General features: G+C 41.5%; 1 protein-coding gene across 1 annotated transcript in view; it reads right to left on the bottom strand.

Moving 5' to 3' along the window:
* Nucleotides 1-1,215: 1,215 nt before the first annotated feature.
* The window catches only part of MFAP3L (microfibril associated protein 3 like), a 44,070-nt gene continuing 20,118 nt past the window's right edge, over nt 1,216-25,167 (bottom strand). Inside the window, exons 2-4 of the mRNA XM_049771317.1 lie at nt 15,842-16,262; nt 14,899-14,901; nt 1,216-2,384 (exon numbers count right to left, since the gene is read on the bottom strand). Coding sequence (XP_049627274.1) covers nt 1,453-2,384; nt 14,899-14,901; nt 15,842-16,136 — 1,230 coding nt within the window. The 5' untranslated portion in view covers nt 16,137-16,262 and the 3' untranslated portion in view covers nt 1,216-1,452. The remainder of the gene's footprint in view (nt 2,385-14,898; nt 14,902-15,841; nt 16,263-25,167) is intronic.

Below are 25,167 nucleotides of genomic sequence, written 5' to 3'. Positions count from 1 at the left end.
TAGTTGTGAAGACCAAAGATGATAAATTTGGTTGGTTCTTTAGAATGAGAACATTTAAATGTTTCTCCAAAACTCACCCTAATGTGTGTCCCTCATGACTGACACAGAAATTGAGACCTACCTAGATTTGTTCTAAGCATGGAAACTGGTTATTGGCACAATTAAGTCAGACTTTGGCTTTGGGCTAGCAAGATTTGTCTTCCAAGATATCATTGAGCCCTACATCTGTCTTCTTGGGAGACTCAAAAAGGAAAAAAAAAAATCAATTTTGGTATAACATTTGATGTTTATAGCTCCTTTTGCTGTTATTCTAATTTGTCACTCTCCTCCATCAAGGGGCCAACAAGTTATCTAGGCCACTCACAAAAGTAGACTTAGTCACCTGACTTTAGAAACCCTTTTATCTGTGTTGCTACAAATTGGGTATGTGAATAACTCCAGGGCATACAATTCCTATGGGCAATCTGGGGCAGTGCCTTTCTAATACTGATGGCAATTCATCAGACGCCCTGTATTTGCAAGTGCAAAATGTTTCAACTCTGGAATCAGGCTCCCTTCCAAGGACACTGCTTAAACAGCTGTCTTCAGGGGAAGCATGGGTTTCCTCCATCTTTTACAATCTCCCTCTGTATCTTGGCTGGACTCACCAAAAGGCTCTCAAAAACATATAGGTAAACACATCTTTTATTTGGCTATTAAAGTGCTATTCCTTGGGCAAAGTTTTTCTCAGGTTCACAACAAGCAGCTTCACTGGGAACAACAAAAGCAAAGTATGAAAAGAAGCTTTGGAAGGGTGGGGGCAGGGGAATGTCTAGTGACTTCTTTGTGATGTTCCCAATGACGTCGAGCTCGGCCTGGCATGGGCACAGACACCAAAGCCTCTGAGGTAAATGTTCTGAGGGTGGAGGGGGCGAATAAGGACAAAGGAGCGAGCCAAAAGGACTAAGCCAGAAGGAACACTAAGTATTAATTCAGCAACACCCACTTCACTCGACAGGAAGAGTCAAAATAAAAACCGAGAAGAAAAGTGCAACAAACCCACACATGTGCATTTGCTATGGTAGCAGACCTGCCATTTGGGAGAAGGAAAAGCACTGCAGAGTGTGTTGGACAGGGCTCGTGAACTCAGAAGATCTTACAGTAGTGGATTCTGCCAAAAGGGCATCGCCAATTAAGGTCTTTGGCAGAGAGTAAAATTGGAACCGAGTGGAGGAATTCTTTTTTGCCCAGTAGTATGAACTGTGCACCCAGCTGTTTTCTTGCAGCCTCTCCTGACGGGGAAATCCCAGACCCCTCAAGTGCACCCAGGTGCTTCCCCTGTGAACATGGCATCACTCCTACCTAAGGGATGAGAGTCTCTTGGTAAGGCTTAGCGGCAAGTGCGTACTATGTCTGCACTACAAGGAGCAGCCCCTGATTCTCTTTTTATGCATAGCTTTGGGGGAGTTGATACTAGACATGGCTTTCATAAATAATGCAGGTGTTTTTGTCTGGGGCCTCTGCTGGTGCGGGGTTTTCCAAGGGTGCTGGCAGCAGGACTCGGTCTGACCCCTCAACTGGAGTGGGCTCTTCAGGCGTCAGCTCCGTGGATGTCACGTCTGTGGAAGGCTCTGCAGTGTCTGGGGATGGTTCATTGGATGGTTCTGTCTCTTCTTCATCCCTGTCTTCTAGGACCACCCCGTCCTGGTCATCCACCGGATCTTTCCTGGACTGAGGGTGAACTGACACCTTGATGGCGATCTGCTGAGGTTGTTCATGCAAGGATGAGGTGTCCGAGTCAGCGGTGGGGGAGTCGCTTCGCTTGAGGGAATTGGGGATGGTGTAGACCTCGTCCCTCTCGGCCTGCTCCTGGCCTTCAGGGGTGTGGCGCACGAAGTTCTGGCCCTGCTCCTCCAGCCCCACCACCTCCATGATCTCTTCCATGATAGTCCTGCAGTTCATGATGAGGGGGGGCAGGGGTACACTCCGGGCCAGCTCTTCGATGTAGCGAGCAAACTCCATGGTCTTGAACTGGGTGACTTTGGCGAGCTCCAGGGTTTTGGCTGAGGTGATGATGGGGATGCGCTTGGCAATCTCGAAGGCCTTCTGAAGCTTCTCAGCGCCTTCAGTCCTGAAGAACTCGTTGATGGCCTTCTCTGTTTTCTTCAAGTGGCTGCTCATCATGCACAGACGGGTGATGTTGAGGATCATGACCACGGTGAAGGCCACCAGGCAGACGACCATGTAGTAGACCCCCATGTCTCCTGAGGTGAAGATGACGCGCAGAGTGACCGTGTTGTTGATGCTGCCATAGATGTTCGAGGCCACACAAGTGTATTTACCTCGGTCAGAAAAAGACACCGTGGTGATGTTCAGGAGGCCGCTGTCGAGCATCTGCCATTTTCCTGTCAGGAGGGAGAGGAGAAAAATTCATCACAGGAAACAGCTTTCCCTCACCGACATGACTTTAGTATATATGAGGGAATGAGAGAAAGCTGTTCCTTAATGGGATCACTACACACTCCAGAATCTTCATGCCTCTATGTGGCAGGCACTGATACCTCATTTTATAGGGTGAGGAAACTGAGGCACAAAGTCAACTACCTTCATAAGAGCAGCAGTTAGGATATAGAATTCCAAGCTCCAGAGGTGACAGTCAGCCATCAAATCAAAAATATATAGTTGTGAATTTTAGTGACAATTCTAATCTGGAAAACCAAACCTTGTACTCTGACTCAATTCCTAGACTTGTATCTGATTCTCGAATCTGTCAGTGGGTCTGACTCTACTTATCAGTGTTTACTGGGGGTGGGTGGATTTAAGGATCAACCTAAAAGCTGTGGTAAATTATCAATAGGTTCCTGGGGTTCAAATATTTGACAGTGAAGTTTTCACTGCATGAGCTCAATTAACTAAAAGATAATTTTGGAATCTATATAGAATTGTCTCTACTGAAAAATCAAGGTGAAGATCAGAGGTGGTTAAGAACTGATGCCAATTTTCAAAGAAATATTGACAGGAAGACTTTAGGCATTATGGCTATGTGTTATGTGTTTGGTTCCACAAATTGAAAATTAAGTTTCATAAGCACAGAGTGTATAAATGGAAAAGTGCAATTCTTCCTGCCTTTGGACAGGGAAGAATCTAGCACTGTGGTCATTGGTTGGAATGAGGCTATGTGTCTGATAAAAATTCTTTTTGTCTTTTTTTTTTTTTTTTTTTTGTCTTGGTCTGTGTCTAGTGGTGTTCAGGGGTTACCTTTAACTCTGTGCTAATGAGTTTCTCCCAGAGGTACTTGGAGAACATGTGGAAGCCAGGATTAACTGGAACAAGTGTAAGCAAAATTTGTCCCCCAGTAGTTTGTGCTCACTTCCCAGCCCCAGTAGAGAAATTTTTATTTGAAAGAAATTTGCCCTCTGACTGCTGTTTTGCAAGTTGGAGGAACCCCTTGGAAAATATTCCCAGATTGACTTCTGGGTTCTTGAATATAAGCCAGAGTTCTGAAATCCTACCTCTCTAGAGAAAGGAGGGGTCGAGTCAGGCCTTTAGGGGATCTAAGCAGTAGACAGATCTTAAAGTATTAGGGATACTTAGAAAAGCAAGATTGGGGGCTGGAGCAATAAGGCAATGGAAGAAAGAAAAAAGAAAAAATAATAATGCAATGGATAGGGTTCTTGCCTCAGCACCTGGCTAACCTTGTTCAATTCCCGAAACCCCATATAGTGCCCCAAGCCCCGCTGGGTATGGTCCAGAACAAAATAAGACCAAAACAGAAGCAGCACTGATACCTGTGTATATAGGCTTTCTAGCTCCCTAAGCCAACCAGGGGAACCTTTCCTCAAAGAGGGGAATAATTCAATGTAGAATTCCCTTTTACCTATCTTTTATTGCATTGTATTTTTTACTTCTTTCCCTTATGGATGTGAATTTTAATTCTAATAAAGTTTTCGTTGGGTCCGGAATAATAGCATAGTATGTAGGGTGTTTGCCTTGCATGCAGCCAACCTGGGATCAATCAGTTCAGTCGCCGGCATTCCATAGGGTCCCTTAAGCCTACCAGGAGTAAGTTCTAAGTGCAGAGTCAGAGTAACCCCCTGAGCACTGCTGAGTGTGGCCCCAAAACCAAAAAAATAATAATTTTTCATGAAAGTGACAAGAAGCATGATGTGTATGTAAGAGGAGAGAGAGAAAGGAGAGAGAGAGAGAGAGAGAGAGAGAGAGAGAGAGAGAGAGGAGAGGAGAGAGAAAGGAGGGAGAGAGGAGAGAGAGGAGATAGAGTGGAGAGAGAGAGAGAGAGAGAGAGAGAGAGAGAGAGAGAGAGAGAGAGAGAGAGAGAGAGAGAGAGAGAGGGAGATCTAGCACAAAGTGATCAGGATCTCAATGACCTTTGAGTGGAGTGAGGCAACAGAAGACTGTCTTTATTCCAGCATCCTCTGCTCCCCAGAAGGTTTTGAAGGAAGCAGGAAAGAGAGGGGTGGTGCCTACTGGGGGCTGCAGAGCCTCCTCTAGCTGCCAGGGGATTCTGGCATGATGCCACATTGCTTTCCTTTCTGAAAGAACATCTGTGAAAAGAGGTTCCTGGTGTCCCTGAGTAACCCTTCTCTAACAATTAACCAGTGTGTTTTTCCCCAAGAGCCAAAAATCGCTGGTTTGTCAAACAAGAGTGAATTGAGTTTTCAATCTCTTGTGAATATATGTGAGGGACAAAATGAACACCAGTCAGTAAAATTGTCTCTTATTCAGATGAGTCAGAATCAAATCTTCCAGCCCTTTCACTTCCTGAACAGGGATTCTGACACTTCAGCTGAACATTTATCCAAATATAAAATGATCTGAGAAAATGATCATTTTCAAAAATTTCATGTTTCATAAAATTGAAATAAAATATATGGTTTTAGAATTTTAAGACTTTACAGACCATGAACTTGTAGTAGTTTTTCTCATATATATTTTCCTTCATTGGCTGGAAAATAGAGTAGGAACTACTTCCGGAGACGAGGAGAAAGTGAGGTCACTTGGGAAGTCATTAGGATAGAGTTTTAAATCCTTCTTCCCCCTTCCACTCCATTTACAGAGGAATTTATTTGTAAAGTCAGGACAGAATTATTTGAACCTGGGTATCAAAGCAGCACAGAAAAGACTATTACTGTAAGAAGGCAGAATTGTACTGGCAGTATAAATAGCTTTATTCCACATGTAAATAATTTTTAGTGACAACATGGTTTTAATTGTTTGAGAAAAATGAAATGCGAAAAGCTATACTAATTACAACATGTTAATGCTTCTTTCCTCAACTGACAATTTCAACATTTCTAAACTTGAATGTTATGGTATTTTTTTGCACACTATTAGTAGCTTGTAGGTATTCCAGGATCAAACAACTACAGATTCAGCTAAAAATTTAGGCAATTTAAAAGTATTTACTATTCTACTAAATCAGGTTGCATTCAGGGATCATTATTGGGCAACCTAGGACATGTTGAACAGGTTGGAATAGATGAGTTACTTACTATTTAGAAACACATTCTGAGTCTTAGCTCTGGTTGGTGGGTCCATAATCTAACATCTTATCTAGACTTTACCTCAGAGTTGAGTTTGTTCTTTAAGTTCGGAGCCAACAAGGTGATGTGTAAAAAGACTATATTTGCTGTATTATAAAAACGCACCAATGACTTTCTTGATGCTTTTTCTTGAAACATATTTATGCCTTAAAATAATATGAATGTTAATGGGACTCCCACTTGAGTGTGTGATGTGGATTTTCATAAGGCAGAACTTTGGAAGTGGACTCATGCATGCATATACGCATGTATACACACATAGGTCCTAAGAACCAAAACTCCCTCACAAGTGTTGTAGACTAGCATTGTTTCCTTTTTAAAAGCTGACATATTCCTTCCTGGTAGATAACATGACAATAATTGTTTCCTCTGAATTTCCCTCTACTTGATTAAATATGAAGATTCCAAAGTACTCTACCACCACACGTATGCTTAGAGACTATGAAGCTGGCACAAATTCTGCTCAGAAACTGGTCACACACATGCTTAGATTCATGAATAACCTCAGCATGATCCCCACCAGCTGAGAACATCATGGGAATGTTTTAGGTGTCACAGTCCACTTATTTCAGTCTAAGGGCACATGTCCAAGCAAGATCAAAGAAATCGAAGATCACTGCACTTGGGAAACCTCCTGAAGAGGTAGCAAGTACACGATTCTGGGTCAGAGAGAGTGTGGGAGGCCTGGGTTTGATCCCTGGCACAGCATGGTTCCCTGAGTGTTGCTGAAGGAACACCCCATCACCACTAGCAGAGAGCCAGCAGTAGCCCCCAAAGCAATGGTAAATGAAGCTTTCAAACTGAAAATCCCAAACCAGACCTACTGTGACTCTTGGGAATGTCAAAGTCGTGCATTGGATTTTCACACATATGTTTTACTTCTACACAAATGGAAACCTAGAAGGTCAGTAGCTGAATGCCTAGTTAGTTTAACACCCATGATTCTGGAGGAAAATGATCAAGGTAGATGTTCATTCACTTTCTGACTGTAGCATGAAAGAGTCGGTGCAAAATAGATCTGAGCACTCTCCTTCACTTATTCATTTCCTGGGTCAGGTTCAGCATTGTAGCTGAATTCCTCACTCCAACCCCCCTTGGAATGTCCTTCCCTATCCCCACTCGTGTCCTGTAAGATGATACACACTGAAGGTTTTGGACTCAAACACTGGTGCCCGAGACAGGCTGACATGCATCTCTAGGAGGATGGAGATGGCCCAGAAATCTGTCCCTCTCCCAACAAAGTCCAGACTTAACAATCACATGTGAGCAAGTTCCACAAGACCAGGGAGCCGCAATGACAATCTCTCTCCTGGGCAAAGAAAAAAGCACATATATTATTTCTTAGCCACCCTGTAGTGTGCACTCTGCAGCGCAGCTAAGCTAACAATTCCAGAAGGGCAGAGAGCTTTGCAAGAACCCTGCACATGCATTCAGTCAACAATGTGATTGAATTAGTTGTGCATATCTCAGCTCCACATAGACAGGACAGGGTCTTTGACTGCAGGACCAATGCTCAGAAGACACAGACTATAACAAATGCAGGATCACGTGGCCAGGGGTGGAGAAGCAGTATTGGGGAGCTGGCCAAAAGGTCCCAAGTTGGTCTGAGGAGTTGCACAGACAACTGGACAAATAAACAGGACCTTAATGGACAGAAGAGACTGGGGAATGAAGGAAATGAAAGAGTGAACAGGAGGGGAGCTAGAGATACCTGACACTCCATGTATAGGACCAGTATGGGCAGTGGGGACAGGTCTTGAGAAGAACATGGAGCTAAGAAAGTCAAAGGTTCTAGGTGGATCTGCTGAAGGCCTCCTCCAGGCATCTGTGCCTTACTTCTCAGGGCTGATTTCAGTACTTAGGGGCTTCCACAGCCTCTCTCCCTGGCCTCTCTATCTCAGGACTCTCTTTCCTTCCTGCTCCAAGCCACTACCAATCTCACCCAATTTTGTTAGTTCATCTAGACACCTCCTTCCCATCTCTTCCCTAAAAGAACCTTCTCAGGCCCCTGATTTAAAACAGGAGCAGATGGTAGTACTGTTGGAGTTTCAAAACAAACAAACAAACAAAAAGAAAATCATGTCAATAAATGGGGAAAGAATACTGGGTATAACTGGGAAGGGAAAAAAGCTTAAATTCTGTTGTCTGTGACATATAAAAATAAATTCTAAATGCACTGAAGATTTAAATGTAAAATTAAAAGTACAAAATTAATAAGGGCTATAAAATATTTGCATATCTTTGGGTTAGGAAAGCCCTTTGAAAGCATTTCTAGAATGCTAGAAATTATGCACAGGAACATTAACAGATCACATTTCTCCTGAATTAAAATTTTCACACTCTAGTTCACACTAAAAAGCAAATGCCAAAATAGAACATTCTAGTATATGTGACAAACTAAAGTTTAATAATAATAATAAAACATTTCAAGACCTATAAATCCAGACAGCTAACCCAAAAGGAAGAATTGGGAAAAACCAAAAGAAAAAAGGGGGGAGTTAGGTTGGATAGACTAAGATGGCACTTGAGGCATCAATCAAAATGAAAAATGAATGCAGCTTCTTGTCCATGTTAGGTAGGATCCATCATATTATTCAAATCAACAAATCTAGATTGATTGGGAAAATAATAAAGTAGTAAGAAAATCATGGTAATGGGGGAGAAAAAGGAAAATTCTATCTCAGACTAGTTTTCCTCCTATTTGGAAATGGTTTTCTGGTTGTTTCTCCTCCCAATCCTTCGAGAGAAGCAGTGCCTTTAGCTCCTGGCTGGGATAAGGTTCACCTAGAACCACTGTGGCACTGGGCATTGGCCAGGCACACAGAGAGATGAATGTAGCTCAGGATACGACAAAGACTCAAAACTACAGCTGGACTAGGGAGACTTGGGAGCAATGACAGAAATGAAGCAACTGTATCCTGACTGCAGCTGACCCAGTGGAAGCAAAATATTCCATGACCCCTGGGTGAAAATGCAATGTGAAATCAAGATCATGATCAAAATCATGATCAGAACATGGCTCATTTTAACATCCTCCAGCCTACACAAGAGCATTAGCCACACCTGGACTACACAGCCATGAAGGGAAGGGTGAGCATAGCCTCCACAGTGACTGTCACTACTGTTGCTCTGAATGCCACATGGGCCAAGATCCTCAATCTCCTTGGCTTCTCCTGAGAATCAGTGAGCAAGACCTACAACACTATGCCTGCTGGCCACACTTTCAGAAGTTCCTACAGGTGACTTAATAAAGAGCTTCTTTATCCTTGGAGATCTCTCTCTGTATATGAAAAACTAAGGTGGTGGAGTTTATCTATCCAATAACCACCATTTCAATGATCCAATTGGGATGCTTCCATCTTTTTTTTTTCCATTTTCTTTTTGAGGGCTGAAAACTAAACTCAGAGCTTCATACATGCAAAGCATGTACACTGTTACTAAGCCACATCTTTGGCTAATAGGTTATTTTTGCACAACTGACTAGAAATGTTCAGGTGCTGAGCACTGCAGTTAATGTTCATGCAAATACAAATAATGCATAACATTCACCTAAATGACCCTCTTCAGATGACCAAATACACGTGTGTGTGTGTCTGATTCTGGAAACTAATTTTTCAAAGAAATGAAATACAGACCATCAGGGAGAAAAGCTCCATGCTTTTCTTTTCTTTTCTTTTTTTTTTTTTTTTGCAAAACATAATTGAAAACTAATTTAGCACTGCAGGTCTGCACCTGATTCAGGGTCTCTACAGATGACAATTTTGAAGCCATTGCACAGCGTTAGGCTATCAACACTGCAAGCTGCAAGGGCTGTTGGTGTACCACCATCAACCATCTCTGGCCTCCCAAGAGGCCACTTCAGCAATTGTTAGGGAAACTCTAATAAGATACTTCTTATATTATGCAGAGCAGAGGTGGCTCTGGATAATACAGGCTTAGCTCTGCTTTCAGCTCAGCGAGGCAGAGTAGGCTGGCAGCACTGTTCAGAACTGCTAGTTCTGCTTCCTAAAGGTATAAACATTGTCTGCAAAGAACCCACTGTTTTTTTTTTTTATTTCCTAATCAATCAAACAATCTCTCTGCTTATTTGACCAGGTAATATTTTTGTTTGCAGCATCCGGTGATGCTTTAGGATTAATCCTGAGCTCTGCACTCAGGAATTATTCCTGGTATTGCTTGACGGACCATGTGGAACACTGGGAATTGAACCTGGGTTGGTGCCATGCAAGGCAATCACTCCACCACTGACCTGTCTCTCTAGCCCCTGACCATGTAACCTTAATATCTTTTCAAAGTACCAAGCATATAATTCCAACATCTGTTCTGAGACTACAACAACTGCTGTCTGTATAAATAATTTCTTCTTGGGAAATCACCATTAGTGTCCTTACCAGAGGTAGATCTGGAAGGGTCTTGACAGGACTTAGACTAAAGTATTCTCAGCTCACATTCCCAGTGGAGCACAATTCAAGTAAACTCTGTACCTTGTGGCTGGGTAGTAGGTTGGCCTTTACTATGTCTCAATGAAAACTGAAATTGCGCTATAAATTCAACCACTTATAGGAAGATATAGGTTTGAACATCTAGACTCATGATCCACTTTAGAGTGTGATTCCTAGCTGAGGCAAGGTCCTTTAAGTTATACTAGGATTTTCCAATTTAAGTTTTATTGGGGGGGGGTTTCCTGTGCATTGTGAGACAATTTGAGTCCCTAGTTTCTACTAATAGCAGAATCTGTGACCTTTTTCTTCAACTCCCCACAGTTAAGAGAACCAAAACATCTCTAGCTTTTGCTAATATTCTAAGGGCAGGGATATGGGGGGTGGGTCTGGAATAGGTTCTAGCTGAGAACCAAAGAGTTAAGCAAATGCAAAGATGCAAAGTTCATCCTATGCCTCAAACACTGAAACTTCTACTTTCTTTGTTTCTCCAGTGCCAGAAGAATATTAGATATCAAGAGAACTTTATCCATCAAAGTAATGTGCTAGAAACCTTGCTTAGGGCTCCATCAGGTAGTACAAAGGGAACTGTAGGATGACTGGAGTACATAAGACTTGGAGTTTAATCACCAGCACTACCTGCCCTTCTGCTCTTCAACAACCGGTGTGGCATTCTTGAGCACTACTGGAGAGACATCCACAAAGACACACAGAAAAAAGGGCAACTTCCTCAAAGAGAGATTATTATGAGATTCTTCTGAATTCCAATAATGTACTCCTTTTCTGTCTAATGACTATTGATGAGTTGATTTTTCAAATGTCAAGGAAAGTACACGAAGGAGTTTAGTATATTCTCATAGGTTAATGTACTGCGACAACCTCATCTTCAAGGAGAGAGTTACTTCACAGTGAAACAAAGCAAGTCCCCTGTTCCATAGTTCAAGTAGGGAGGTGAGAACATGACTGTCTGAAACATGGCTGACACGGCTGCTCCTCAAGCAAGTAGCTAAAAATCACTCACAGTCTTAAAAATGCTGTGAAAATGGAAAGTGACAATGAAACAATAGAGAGTAAATGCAACATTTATAATTCTCCACAAAGCCAGAGCAGAAGTTGTGCTAACTATGAACGTTGAGCAAATCAGCTTATTCTGTACATGTTTATTATTATAAGATAATTCTTAATTGTTCTGGGGTGACAGAAGAATATGAAAAACAAATCACAGATGAGTCTAAAGCTCAACTTTAAGGATGAATTTCAAACTTGACATGCCACTGTTTACAAAGGCCTATACCAGCTGGCTTCTTTAAAATGCTGGTTATTAATTATCTGATAAAGGCTGCTAATGTGCATTTAAATGGTTTATGCTAAAAATAAGAAGTCAGGGTAAAAATATACTAGATAATGAATACCTGAAAGAATACTGAAAGAACCTGAAAGGACTTTCTCAGAATAGTTTCTGAAAATGGCAGATTTCTGCTCACCTCCAAAAGGAATATGGAAACAGCACATTTCATAGCCTTTGTGAGTACGTCTGGTATTTGAATTTGAGTTATTTCTATAATTAAGTTGGTGGACCACCCCAAATATGAGGGAGGGAGGGGAATAAAAGGATAAATGGAGAGGAAGGAAGGATTAAAGAAGGAAGAAAGAAAGGAAAAGTGGGAGGGAAGGAAGGAAGGAAGGAGGGAAGTTCTTGTAAATAACAGATTATTTCCAAGCTTTTATGGAATTCCCAAGATCCCATGAGATTGAAGCAACAGGTTTTGTTTGTGAGTGGCCCTACAATGAGCAATCACTCATGGCAGTGTGCAGTGCTCAGGGGACCATATGGGATGCCAAGGATGGAACCCAGGTCAGGAACATGCAAGGCTGTACCTACTCTGCCATTTCTGTGGCCCAAAGTTATAGGATATTTTTTACTTGTAGGTGAAATAGCTATTCTTTGAACTTGAGAAGCAAAGCAAATTAGCTACCTCTTTAGCCAATTGTCCCATATCTTCCCAATAGGGTACGACCAGTGCACAGAATAGCCACCCTGCATTTTCAGCATCAAAAAGTCACTCCTTTTCAGGTTAACATGCTCCAAGTGCAATGAACTGAATGCATCTGAAGGTGTGCATGTAATGTTTGTGTGCATGTATGTTTTTGTGCATGAGCCACATGTAACGGTCACTACACACACACTTGCTGATTGGTTACAAATGCCTCTTCCGACTGGGCAGTCTGCTTTCATTCACTAAACTGGGATCAAATGATACAAAGTATAGTGAAGTATTGATAAATACCAGTTTGGCCACACACTGCTAGTGAACTCACCTTGCCATTTGTTTTCCATCTGCATTCTCAAGAATTAATAATATATAATCATTGAGCTTGCTACAAGAATTACAAATAATAAATGCTTCATAAATGGTAGTAAATGTTTATGGAAATCACTTAATTCTGTGAGTTCTCTTTCAACAATATGACTAGTGTATATCTAGGTAAAGGTTCAGGGTCCCAACATCATTTTTCATGCTCTATTCAATCACCTCTTTGTTGCCTGACAAACGAAACACTACTCCACTTCAACCTCGAAGAACTAAAGAGCCTCTAAGAATGAAGGCCATGGTTACAATACAGGCCTTCAGTGGGCATTCAGCCTTGGAGAAATGCAGGCAAAGTCTGTGAACCCACTCACCGGCCATCCGGCTGCAACACTCTGCTACTTGATTCTGAGGACTTTCTCTCTCCCTCTCCAGGGCTTCCATTCTGAAGTTACTATTATTACACATGGCAATTACCAAGGCTGAGCAGGAACATCAAGTACAAGGAGGAGCATGAGTTCTTTTCAAAAATCTGCAGTGCAACTTAGGAGATTTCTGAAGAAGAGCTGATGTATTATTGGCAGGGCTGCTGGCTGTAAATGGGAAATGAGTTGGTTCTGAGAGTTCTCTGTGGTTCAGATGGGGCCAAGTGCTACTACAGATCACCTGAACATCCCCCCAAAAAAACAAGAGATATGACCCAGGTATGCTTTCCATTGAGTTCCCATGGCAAGGTAGCATCTGGTCATGGAGACCCAGCTAAGAGTGACAAGGACCTTTTCAGAAAGGGATTCATATGAGTTCTTGGGAGTCCTGTCGTCAGTCTGACTTTAGGATCTTACTTCATTGCACTCAGCTGTTCCCATGGCTTCTTCCTTGCTAGGATTCAGGAATTTGGTATCTTAGTCTCATCTTCTTACTACCTGGGATAAACATTGTTTCAGGGGTTCATGTGACAGGAAGATACAGGAGTCCTCATTCCTGTCAATGTGGCAAGCTTTCTATTTCTTGGAGTGGCCAGCTTTAGAGGCAAATCTGATTAAGTACTGGGACCTCACTGTGTCTGTTTCCATAGTTACCAACCCTCAGTGTGATGTCACTTCCTTCTGACTGAGAGTCTGGAAAAAACTATAGGAATCAAAGGAATTGTGAGAGGGGTGCTGGTCTCTCATCACCCCAACTAGAACTTGCTCAGAAAGGTCTTCTCACATCCTGTCACTAGAGAAGATAGGTAAGTCACAGCCACTTAAGAACAGTAGAACCTTGAGAAACACAAATGAAAAGACATGTGGACTACATTTTCCCTAAGATTCCTTCTGAACCAAAAATTCTGCATCCCAGGTGTCTTAACCCTTGGAACTTAGCTGTGAATCATAAATATGAGAATACAAGAATGTGCTTTTCATAGCTAGAGAGAATACAATGGGCAAGGAGGACATTTGCCTTATATGCAGCAAAACTGGGTTTAATTCTGGCATCCCATATGGTGTCCTGAGTCTGCCAACAGTGGTCCTTGAGCACATAGCCTGGAGTAAGCCAGGAGCACTGCTGGGAGTAGTCCAAAAACCCAAAAGAAAACAGAAAATGCTCTTCACTTAGCTAAGGAGACATAAGGCATTAGGCTCCATTCTTTTCAGAGCAATTTAGAGAAAATGAGAGAAAGACATTAAAAATGCAATCCACTTTGGTCAAAATAAAAATTATTTTAAAAAAAAGAGGAAAATATATAGCTCAAAGACTAGCTGAACAAATTCCCCCCCCCCCTCAAAAAAAGTAAGTTTCCCAACAGCAACAACCATGAGGCTGACCACAACTGAAGAGCTGACCACCGAGAATGACTAGGGGTTGGACAATCAAGTATGCCTGGAGTTGTTATTACACCAAAATACTTTTGGGGTAAGATCTCCAAGAAAGGTCTTTCTTTCCAATTTCTTCCATATTTTGCTGTGCCTACGCAAAGGACAACTGCCACACACACACACAAATCTTTTTTTGTTTGTTTAGTATATCTCCCATCTCTAAAGAAAAAAGGAGTATACTAAACCTTCAATGACTTTATTGGTGATACAATACTTTTTGCAAATATAACTGCTCATGAACTTTCTCCCCTTCTTTTTCCTTTTTTTAATTCTCTATTTTCTTTCTATTTCTTAATAACTTTGCTTTCTGTCATCCTGAAACAAATGTATTATGATCAGTTATGTCAACTATGTCATACATTTTCTTTAAATAAATTTAAAAAAATAGGTCCCCTGAGCCTGCCATGAGCAATTTCTGAGAATAGAGCCAGGAGTAACCCCTGAGTGCTGCCGGGTATGACCCAAAAACCAAAAACCAAAAACCAAAACAACAACTTGGGGCCGGTGAGGTGGCGCTAGAGGTAAGGTAAGCGCTAGCCAAGGAAGGACTGTGGTTCGATCCCCTGGCATCCCATATGGTCCCCCCAAGCCAGGGGCAATTTCTGAGTGTTTAGACAGAAGTAAGCCCTGAGCGTCAAACGGTGTGGTCCAAAAAACAAAAAAATAAAAAATAAAAAAAAAATAAAAGTAATCCTTCTGAAATTAAAAAAAATTAAAAAAATAAAAATGTAGTTTTCCTAGGAGCAGAAACCTCCTGGGGAGGTTGAAGGATTGGTTGAAGGATGCCTGGAATGGGAAGGACATGATGAACATTAGAGTGACAGAGGCCAGTAAGCTCCAGTGCTAGAGCAATATTCTGGCACAATGTTCACCTCAACTCCCCTGCTTCCTCTACAGCAAATGCTTAGCAAAGTGCATTAATTCCTCAGTACATCAGGATCAGGTTTTAGAGCATTGCTTCTCACATCTACAAGACTCCCCAGGAACCAGCCTACCTTTTCTCTGGTCACAATCTTTCCATACAGGGAGCTGGTACTGGGGAAGGTAGAAATTCATTAAAAACCTAGCATTTATCCAGCCATGGTCACATGCCATGTTTTTGTTTGTTTGGTTTTTGCACCATGCTTTACAAAGTTGTTCCTTTTTTGGGTCTCGGCCTGAGCTGAAGCAAATAATTTAAAATAGTCAGTCTGATTTCTGGGAGCAAAAAAGAAATCTCTAGCTAGTGGATGAGAACTTGCTCAGAGAGGTCTTTTAAAGAAGTGTGGTCTTGAAATCCATTCCAGAAATGGAACTGGCATTTGAACTGCTACAGCATTTATTTTGTCCATGGAGCAAAATAAACATAACTTACTGAAAATTCATTTTACATTCATGCCTATAATATTTTATAGGCATTCCATTACAAAATTCTACAAAGCCTTTAACAAACAAGACGTCAGTGTTTGCCCTTTGTCTTCTGAGTCAAAAGGGAAGGGAAGGAATCAATTACTGCTCTGAATCCTGAAGGACCTATAGTTCTCTCTCTTTCCTGAGACAAACCAGCAAAATGAACTCTCCCAATGACCCGAATAAGTCCTTTACAATGACCTCTTCATCATTCAACCCAGAAGTTGAATAAGAACCAACATTAATGTTGTTGCCTTCAGTAGATTTTAAGTTTGAGGACATTTGACACAACTTGACAAACCTACCTCCTTCCTCTTCCTCTTCCTCCTTTTCTCTCAGCAGCTTGCCCATGGAATTATACCACTTGAACTGGGGTTCGGGGACGCCGTAAACACTGCAGTTGATCAAGGCACTGTTCCCTTCCTTGACGATGATCTGGTCAGTTCTGGCAATGATGACCGGTGCAGAGCCCAAGTCCATGTCAGTGCCATTTAAAGTGCTGTTAGTCACACTCGCCGCTGTCACTAGAGCGGATACGAGGATGAAGAAGGACACAGAAGGCAGAAAGCACACAGGCAGATGGTCCTTGGAGCGATCCATCTTCTTTGCTTGCTCTGTAAGGCAGCAGATTTGCCAATGGAATCTTCAGTTAGATTGCAGAGACTTCAGAGCAGACCAAGTGCCAAACCCATGTGGGCTCCATAAAGTTGGTTCTTGGTCCTAAGCCTGTTAGAAAAGGGGGTGAGATATCAATGACATTTAAACTTTATGTGCTGTAGTGTCCAGGGTTAAATTCAGAGCTTCAAACAAGTGATAAACGAGCTACCAACCCAGAACCATAGTATGCAGACTTTAAAGCAGAGCAGGAAAACTTGCCTTGCACACAGCCAACCCAAATTTGATCCCCAGCACCACATAAAGTAATCTGAGCCCTGCCAGGAGTTATTTCTGAGCATGGAACAAAGGCATATTGTCCAAAACAACAAAACAAAATAGTTTTTTAGGACTGGGGTTATAGTTCAGTGGCAGATCCTTCCCTTGCATGTTTTAAGTCCCTGGGTTTAATTTCTCACGTTGATTATCTATACAGATAATGTACATATATAGACATATATTGAATGTGATGACAAAAAGCTAGAAAGCGATTTAAAAATAACTGATATCATGTAATATACAAATTTAGTTATTCCAAACATTAAAAAGTTTCAAAGAACATATTTTAGAAAATATAATGTATAAGGGGTTAGAGCCTGGGACCAGAGCAAGTGGCTCAAGCGGTAGGGTATTTTGTCTTACACGTACTAACCTAGGACAGACCGCGGTTAGATTTCCCAGCATCCCCTATGATCCCCTAAGCCAGGAGCGATTTCTGAGCACATAGCCAGGAGTAATCCCTGAGTGTCACCGGGTGTGGCCCAAAAAACCAAAAAAAAAAAAAAAATAGGGGGGGTTAGAGCCATAGTATAGTGGGTATGTAGTACAGCAGGTAGGCTCTCATATTGCATGTGGCTGACTAAAATTGATCCCTGGCTGACTGAATTTGATCATATAAGAAAAATCTTATATGATTTTTCAAGTCCTGCCTGGAGTAATTTCTGAGTTTAAAGCCAGGAATAACCCCTAAATATTGTTGGCTGTCAATTCAAAAGACCAAAAAGAAATAACAGTGAGTAGAACAATTGCTTTTTATACAGGCAATGCAATTTGACCCCCAGCACCACATATGGTCCCCTGAACACAACCAGAAGTGGCCCTTGCGCACTAAAGCTAGGAGTAATCCCTGAGCACTCATATGGATATCTTGCTTCTGATCTTTATTTTTTTTTTTTTTTATCTAAGGCTACTCAGTATCCATTGCAGAGCTGGAATAGATGTGACAATAATGCTCCGATGTTAGCTGAGAATATTTTTATCACTTTCCCATCTGAATGACAGCTTTGCAGGGCAAAAGACTTTGGGCTGAGGTCCTGTATAGTCAACATATCATTACATTCTGCTTTTTTTTTTAAAAAAATCTTTATTTAAGTACCATGATTACAAATATGATTGTAGTTGGGTTTCAGACATAAACAGAACACCCCCTTCATCAGTGCAACATTCCCACCACCAATGTCCCCCACTCCCCCCCCCACACCTGCCTGTATTCGAGACAGACATTCTACTTCTCTCACTCATTAAGATTGTCATGACATGAAATTTTCCTATACATGGATGTACACAGAATCTATTATGCTGAGTGAAATAAGTCAGAGAGAGAGAGAAAAACGCAGAATGGTCTCACTCATCTATGGGTTTTAAGAAAAATGAAAGACATTCTTGCAATAATAAATTTCAGACACAAAAGAGAAAAGAGCTGGAAGTTCCAGCTCACCTCAGGAAGCTCACCACAAAGAGTGATGAGTTTAGTTAGAGAAATAACTACATTTTGAACTGTCCTAATATTGAGAATGTATGAGGGAAATGTAGAGCCTGTTTAGGGTACAGGCAGGGGTTGGGTGGGGAGGAGGGAGATTTGGGACTTGGGTGATGGGAATGTTGCACTGGTGATGGGTGGTGTTCCTTTTATGACTGAAACCCAAACACAATCATGTATGTAATCAAGGTGTTTAAATAAAAAAAATCAAAAAACAAACAAACAAACAAACAAAAGCATATGTGGGGAAATTAAAAAAAAAAAAAAGAAGTCAATTCTGAGGTGGGCCTGGAAGACCATATGGAATGCTGGAGATCTAACCTAGGTTGGCTGTATGCAAGGCAAATGCCATACTCGCTGTGCTATCACTTCGATCCAGAAATATTTTTATTATATCATTGTACATTGTATACTTCTATCATAAAAAAGATCAGATTATTAAAAAAAAAAAAAGATTGTCATGACAGTTGTTAGTGTAGTTATTTCCCTAACTGCACTCACCACTCCGTGGTGAGCTTCCTATTGTGAGCTGGTCCTTCTGATCCCCATCTCTATTGTCTCTGGGCATTATTACAATAATATCTTTAATTTTTCTTAAAACCCATAGATAAGTGAGACTATTCTGCATCTATCTCTCTCCCTCTGACTTATTTCACTCAGCATAATAGATTCTATTACATCCATATATAGGAAAATTTCATGACTTTTATCTCTTCTGACAGCTGCATAATATTCCATTGTGTATATGTTCCACAGTTTCTTTAGCCATTGATCTGTTGAAGGGCATCTTGGCAGGAACAATATAACAGTGATAGGGCATTTGCCTCACAAGCAACCAACTCCGATAGACTTCAGTTTGATTCCTGCCATCCCCTATGGTCCCCCAGCTTGCCAGGGGCAATTTCTGAGCATAGAGCCAAGAATATTACATCCTGCTCTTACTTTGAGTTTCATTTGAAAAATCTGATGTATCTTAATTCCCCCCGCCACCCCTGTTTTTGATAACTAGCTTTTTTTTCAGGCTGCTCTAGAGTGTGTTTCTGTTTTGGTTCTTGCCATTTTAATCATCATGTACCTTGTGTCCCTTTTTTGGGCTCACTTGGATTCCTTTGGGTGTCCTGAATATGCACCAGTCTCCCTCTTTAAATTAGGTACATGGTCAGCTATTATTTCATCAATAATTCTTCCCCTATTCCTTATCTTTCATTCTGGAATTCTCTTCACTTTTTGTCAATCTCTTATCTCTTCTTTATGGGTGTTGTGGATCTTGTCTTTTATTTATTTACTTATTCATTTATTTGCTTTGTTTTGTTTGGTGGCGCTCAGAACTAACTCCTGGTTTTGTGCTCGTGGATTACATCTGGAAGGGCTCAGGGTGGACCTTGCCCTTGAAGTCACTGATTTGATGTTCAGCTTCACCCATTGAGCTGCTACAGTATCCCACCTTACTTAGTCAAGCCGCTACCTTCAACTTGCTCTTGTCTCCTTGAGCAGTACCTTAACTCCACTTAAGCAAAATCTTTAATTTTTCCCATCAGACTCACATCAAATGTATTAAGATAGAAAAACTGCTGTACCAAAGTGTTCCTCATGTGGATTAGAAAATCTAACATCCTTAAGGACCTTCCTGGAATTGTGTACTCATCAATGGCTGCAACTGAGTTCCTTCATGCCTTCCATTATTATTGGTGCCAGCCCATCTGTTGGGATGGGATTCTGGTCTGCCCAGTGTCTCTCCCTTATGGAGGCAGTGTTTGACTCCCTACTGGGGTCAGAGGCCAGGAACCCTTGAATTCCACCTACCCAGCCTGCTGGGTGGGGCTCCAGCTGTTTGTGATACAGCAGGAGGGGGCATCTGTCTCCCACAACTTTTCTTGGTCCCATCACTGGGCCCCAATGGCAATTAGAGGACATGTTTTCTGGGTGTACCTTCACATCTGATCCAGCTCTTCATGGGGTCCAGGGCGAAACTGGCCTGGGGGCATTTTCATGGCAGAAAGAGGTGCCTTTGGAGTGGGGTTAACTTTCTGGGTGCTCCTTACTACAGTTTTCCTGGCATCCCTCCGGGTTCAATGACATCACAGGAGTAGAGTTTCCTCACATCAAGAAAAGGGTCCTGTTGGACAGTGCTGAGTCCTTTGAGCAAGCCTGGCTGTTTCTAGGCTTGAGGATGCAACAAAGCTAGAGGTCCCCTATAGGGCATTTGCCTTGCACATGGACAACCTGGCTTAGATTCCTTAGCACCCCTGAGCCTGCCAGGAGTAATTTCAGAACACAGAGCCAGGAGTAGCCCATGTGCACTGTTGGGTGTGGCCAAGAATATAAATAAAACAAAATAAATAAAATTATTTTTGTGGAGCCAACAATAAATATCCTATAAGGAGCTAATGCTGCATGCTTTGAAATTATACCATGATTTCACACCAAGCTAGAGACCTGCACTACACAATAAAGGAAACTTCCTAAGGAGGTGACCAGTGTGGGAAAGGTTGGAGCAAGGTCTAGAAATCAGCAAGCAAACTGGAAAAGCACTACTGGAGAGAACAAACATATGGAATAGAACCTGGTTTGACCATATGCAAAACAAATATCCTCCCCACTGGACTGTCATGATGGTCCCCAGTAGTCTATTTTTAAACTCTGTTCTGTTCTGTTACCTTGATATGTTACCTCAGGGTAACTTATCTGTCCTTATGCTAATACTATTTTTCTCATTGATCTTTGAAGTTTAAGTGTCCCTGACCCTTTAGATGTGCAATGGATTGTCCTGAGGGAATGAACCTCTCTTCAAGGCAGATGTGAGTTCAATTTTAGACCAGAGATTCCTCAACTTATTTGGCCTATGGACCCCCATTCTGAAAAGAAACCTAGCACATTCCACTAACATGTACCTTCCTTAAGCAAACAGAGCTAAACTGCTCCTCAACTGCACCATATTCTACCATATCCCCCCAACATTCCAGCAGCCCCAGTGTGTGCATGATGGGGATCACTCATTTCAGGATGCACTAATGGAGATAATCAAACCAAAGACATGTTGGGGTGAAAAATTACTTTCAGATCTTAATAGTTATACTAGTGAGAAATAAAAAAAAAAGTTTCCCTGGTGCCCTCTTCCACTCTGCCTACAGGCCTTGTATGCTTTGCCACCTGAAGGCCCTTTTGGGATCATGTGGTGGAGGTGATAACAGAATACTGGGACATGACAAACACCCATGTCACTGCCAGTTTTCCACTATTGTTTTTGACTTGTTCAACTTGAGGTTTGCTTGTGAAAGGGAAGTTTAAAGTGGATTGACCTCTTTTGCAAAAGAAGGCCTAAGAGGGTCTGGGCTATGATCCCATATCTAAACACCCTGATCTGCTGGGCCAAGACTTAGAGGAGAATACCCCAGCTGTTTTGTGTGACTATCTGAAGAAAAATAAAGACCAACAATCAAATACATGGAAAGCTCTGACTGTTTATAAGTTAAAGTTTAAATTAATACATATATAGATACATGAATAAAGCATTCTTTTTGAAATTACTTTTGAGTTTATTTTCTATTTTTAATTTAATTGAGAATTGAATGAAAAGAGCTGCCCCCTTTTGCATACTCTTACAAAAAGCTATTCTACAAAACTTCAATGTAATAGATTGTTGAGGGGCATACCTTGCTTGGGGTTGTTCAGGAGATATTCCTGGCTAGATTTTCAGAGGATACTCTCAGCAGTAATGGGATTCAGATAGAGGTGAGGATAAAATCCAAGGATCCAGACCTTTATGTCATCTACCAAGCCCCAGAAATTCCCTGGTCTTATATCATCAATGTAAGGATTGCCAGGGACTGAACTCAGGGACTGAACTCACACAACATGATGAGCACTCTACCAATGAGCAATATCTCTTGCTCACACCAATAGCTAAATACGAAGTGAATACACAAAAATCATTGCATTCCTATATACAAATGATGAATTAGAGGAGAAAGAAGTCAAAGACTATTCCATTTAATAATATTCCATAGTGTCCAAACATCAAGTACTTAGGAATCAACTTAACAAGAAGTGAGAAATTTACACCACAAAAATTTCAAAAACTTAAGAAACCAAAGATCTTAGGAAATGGAAAAACATCCATGTTAATGAATCATAAGAATTAATATCCAAATGACCATCCTACCTAAACTACTATATAGATTCAATGAAATTACCTATACAAATTTAGACTTCAAAGGCTTAAAACAGTTATTATAAAGTTTGTGTGGACAGACTGAGACCTCTAGATTTAGAGGTCTGTCTTTATCATCCAGATCAGAGCACAAGTCTTCCATACGCCACAAAAACACCAAGGGGAGAGTAAATGAACGTGAAAGGAGTCTATAGATAATCCCATGACAATATATTCCAAGGGTAGAGAAACCCTATATCTCTTAGGCCAAGGGGATTCCCATTACGGATGACCCCAATATTTACTGTGTCTATGCGGGGGTGAGGGGAGACAAAAAACACTAAATAATCCCTCTTTTTATTTTATTTTTTATTATTTTTATATCTAGTTTTTGTCGATTTCTTTGTTTTGGGGTAGATATTGAAGTAGTTGTCCATTTTTAAAATTATATATTTACTTTTTCTTTCTTCTCTTCTTCCTCTTTGCACCTTGTCATATTTCCTATCTCAAGACCATGGCTACTATGTGGTGCATATTTTTAGTGCTGTAGTGCTCACTGGATATCTTATTTGATTCCTCTTTTTGAACTGTTGTGGTGTTTCACCTTCTTCTTTTCCCCATCGTCCCTCAAACCTAGGATGAGAGCCTCTAGAATGACTCTGCTCATAGTTGGCGTAGTCGATTTTTACCCCATCATATTACCTTTCTCTTCCTCAAACAAAACCACATAACTTGAGCTTTCTAGTCCTGCCTCCCAATTAGAGATGGAAGTAATGGAGGCACCACGACCAAACAGTTATAAGACCACTAAGTAATACTAAGCACAGAAGGGACCACGCATTCTAGCAGCCCCTGTGGTGGGGGGGAGAGTGGAGGATATGGGAGGCAGGATGGGACCGGTTGTGGGAGGACAATTCGGTGGTGGGAAGTCCCCTGATTCAATGTAAATATGTACCTGGAATATTACTGTGAACGATATGCAAGCCACTATAATTAAAATAAAAATTATATTAAAAAATTAAAAAATAATAAAGTTTGTGTGGAATCAGAAAATCCCAGATAGGCAAAACTACACTTAAAAGTAAGAAACTTGGGGCCCAGAGAGATAACACAGCGGTGTTTGCCTTGCAAGCAGCCGATCCAGGACCTAAGGTGGTTGGTTTGAATCCTGGTGTCCCATATGGTCCCCCGTGCCTGCCAGGAGCTATTTCTGAGCAGACAGCCAGGAGGAACCCCTGAGCACTGCCGGGTGTGACCCAAAAACCAAAAAAAAAAAAAAAGAAACTTGATGGCATCTTATAACCTAACTTAAAGCCATACTACAAAGCCATTATAATCAAAATAGTGTGGTACTGGAATAAAGACAAATATTTGATACCAATGGGTCATGACAAACGAATATCCAAGGACAAGCCCCTATGTATCTGGCCAGCTAATTTTTGACAAAGGAGCTGAGAGCCTTAAATGGAATAAAAACGGACTTCAAAAAACAATGTTGGGAGAACTGGATAAAAAGTATAAGAAATTAATGCTGAATCCATGTCTCAGACCTTACACAAAAGTCAACTCAAAGTGGGTCTATAAAGTGGATTATAGACACTGAATCTATAAAATATATTCAGGAAAATGTAAGCAGATAGTCCAATACCTAGTCCTCAGAGAGGAGACTTCATGATCCAATGCCTTTGGCAAAGGCTTTCAAATCAAAGCTAAACAAATGGGAATACAGCAAACTAAAATGTTCCGTTATGACAAAAGAAACACAGGCTAAAACTAAAAAACAGATTAAGTGGGAGAAAATATTTGCACCCAACACATCAAAATATTTTTTTTGGTTTAATGGGCCACATTCAGTCGTGCTCAGGACTTAATCCTGCCTCTGCACTTAGGAATCACTCTAGGCCATATGGGATGTCGGAGATGGAACCTAGGTTGGCTGCATGCAAGGCAAGGGTCCTGCCTGTTGTGCTATTGCTCTTACCCCCAAAACAACAAATCTTAACCACTTTAAATGCATCTTTAAAATATGGTGAATTATAACTAGAGTGCCCTGCCCAAGAAAAGAGTCATCCTGATTTGAGTTTCTCTAAGTTATGTTTGGTCTTTTGTGTTACCCAGGACTGACTGCCATTCCTCTACCAAGGGCCTTTCACTGTCATATCCTTTGGCAGGCAGTCTGGTCCTAAGATACTCTAGCTACTCTTTGGCTGATGGTGGAAGCCTCATTTCAGATGACTCATATCAATCAGTTCTTAGGGGCATGCCATAGCTTATCTGCCTGAAGTTGAAACCCATAAAGGAACCTCTACCAGAACTGGGTAGCCCTGAAATTGCTCTCTGTGCCTCTCCTATCCATCTATTTCTAGTTCTTTTTGACCATGACCTTCCTACCAGAGCTTCAGGTAGCTTTCCACTTTTCCCATGGCTCACATAGCTTCTTTCCCACTTCTGGCACTCCTCCTGGCAGATGATAGCATCTGTCTCTGGAAATCCAACTATCTCTTCACTCCTCAATCCCATCCAGATCTCCCACCATATTGAAACTCTTCACACTCGGTCCTTAATCTATTAGGCATCAAGACCGACCTCCTACCCAACGAACCAGTACCCAGCACCCAGGCGAGGGGACACCCAGTCAAACCCACACCTCGTCTCCTGCAAGAAAAGACAACAACTCTCCTGCAGACTCATGCTGCGGGGCCCTCCCTACCAACTCCCCCTAACATGGACTGTTTCTTGAATCCGGACCTATGTCCAAAAGTATCCCCAATGCAAGAGATCTTGTCCAAAAATATCCCCAATGCAAGAACTCTCCCAAGACCTCCCTGCCGCAAATTTTTACCAATGTGAAGAAGGTCAGGGGGTGTGATAGAAAGATGCCTGGGAACCCACACACCACAAGAAAAACCCAAAAGACAATGGGAAAACCTGTACTTCCAACATAAGCATAAGACCTGTAATATACCACCTCTTTACCTGCTTTCCCCCAAATGTAAGGTAGTCTTTTGCACCACTTTGGTCCTTTAAAAACTTCGCTAACTCATTTTATTTCTTTTTCTTTTATTTAT

Source organism: Suncus etruscus, chromosome 4 (assembly GCF_024139225.1).
Source record: "Suncus etruscus isolate mSunEtr1 chromosome 4, mSunEtr1.pri.cur, whole genome shotgun sequence".
Taxonomy (NCBI): Eukaryota; Metazoa; Chordata; class Mammalia; order Eulipotyphla; family Soricidae; genus Suncus; species Suncus etruscus.
This window is presented reverse-complemented; position numbering and strand designations above follow the sequence as displayed.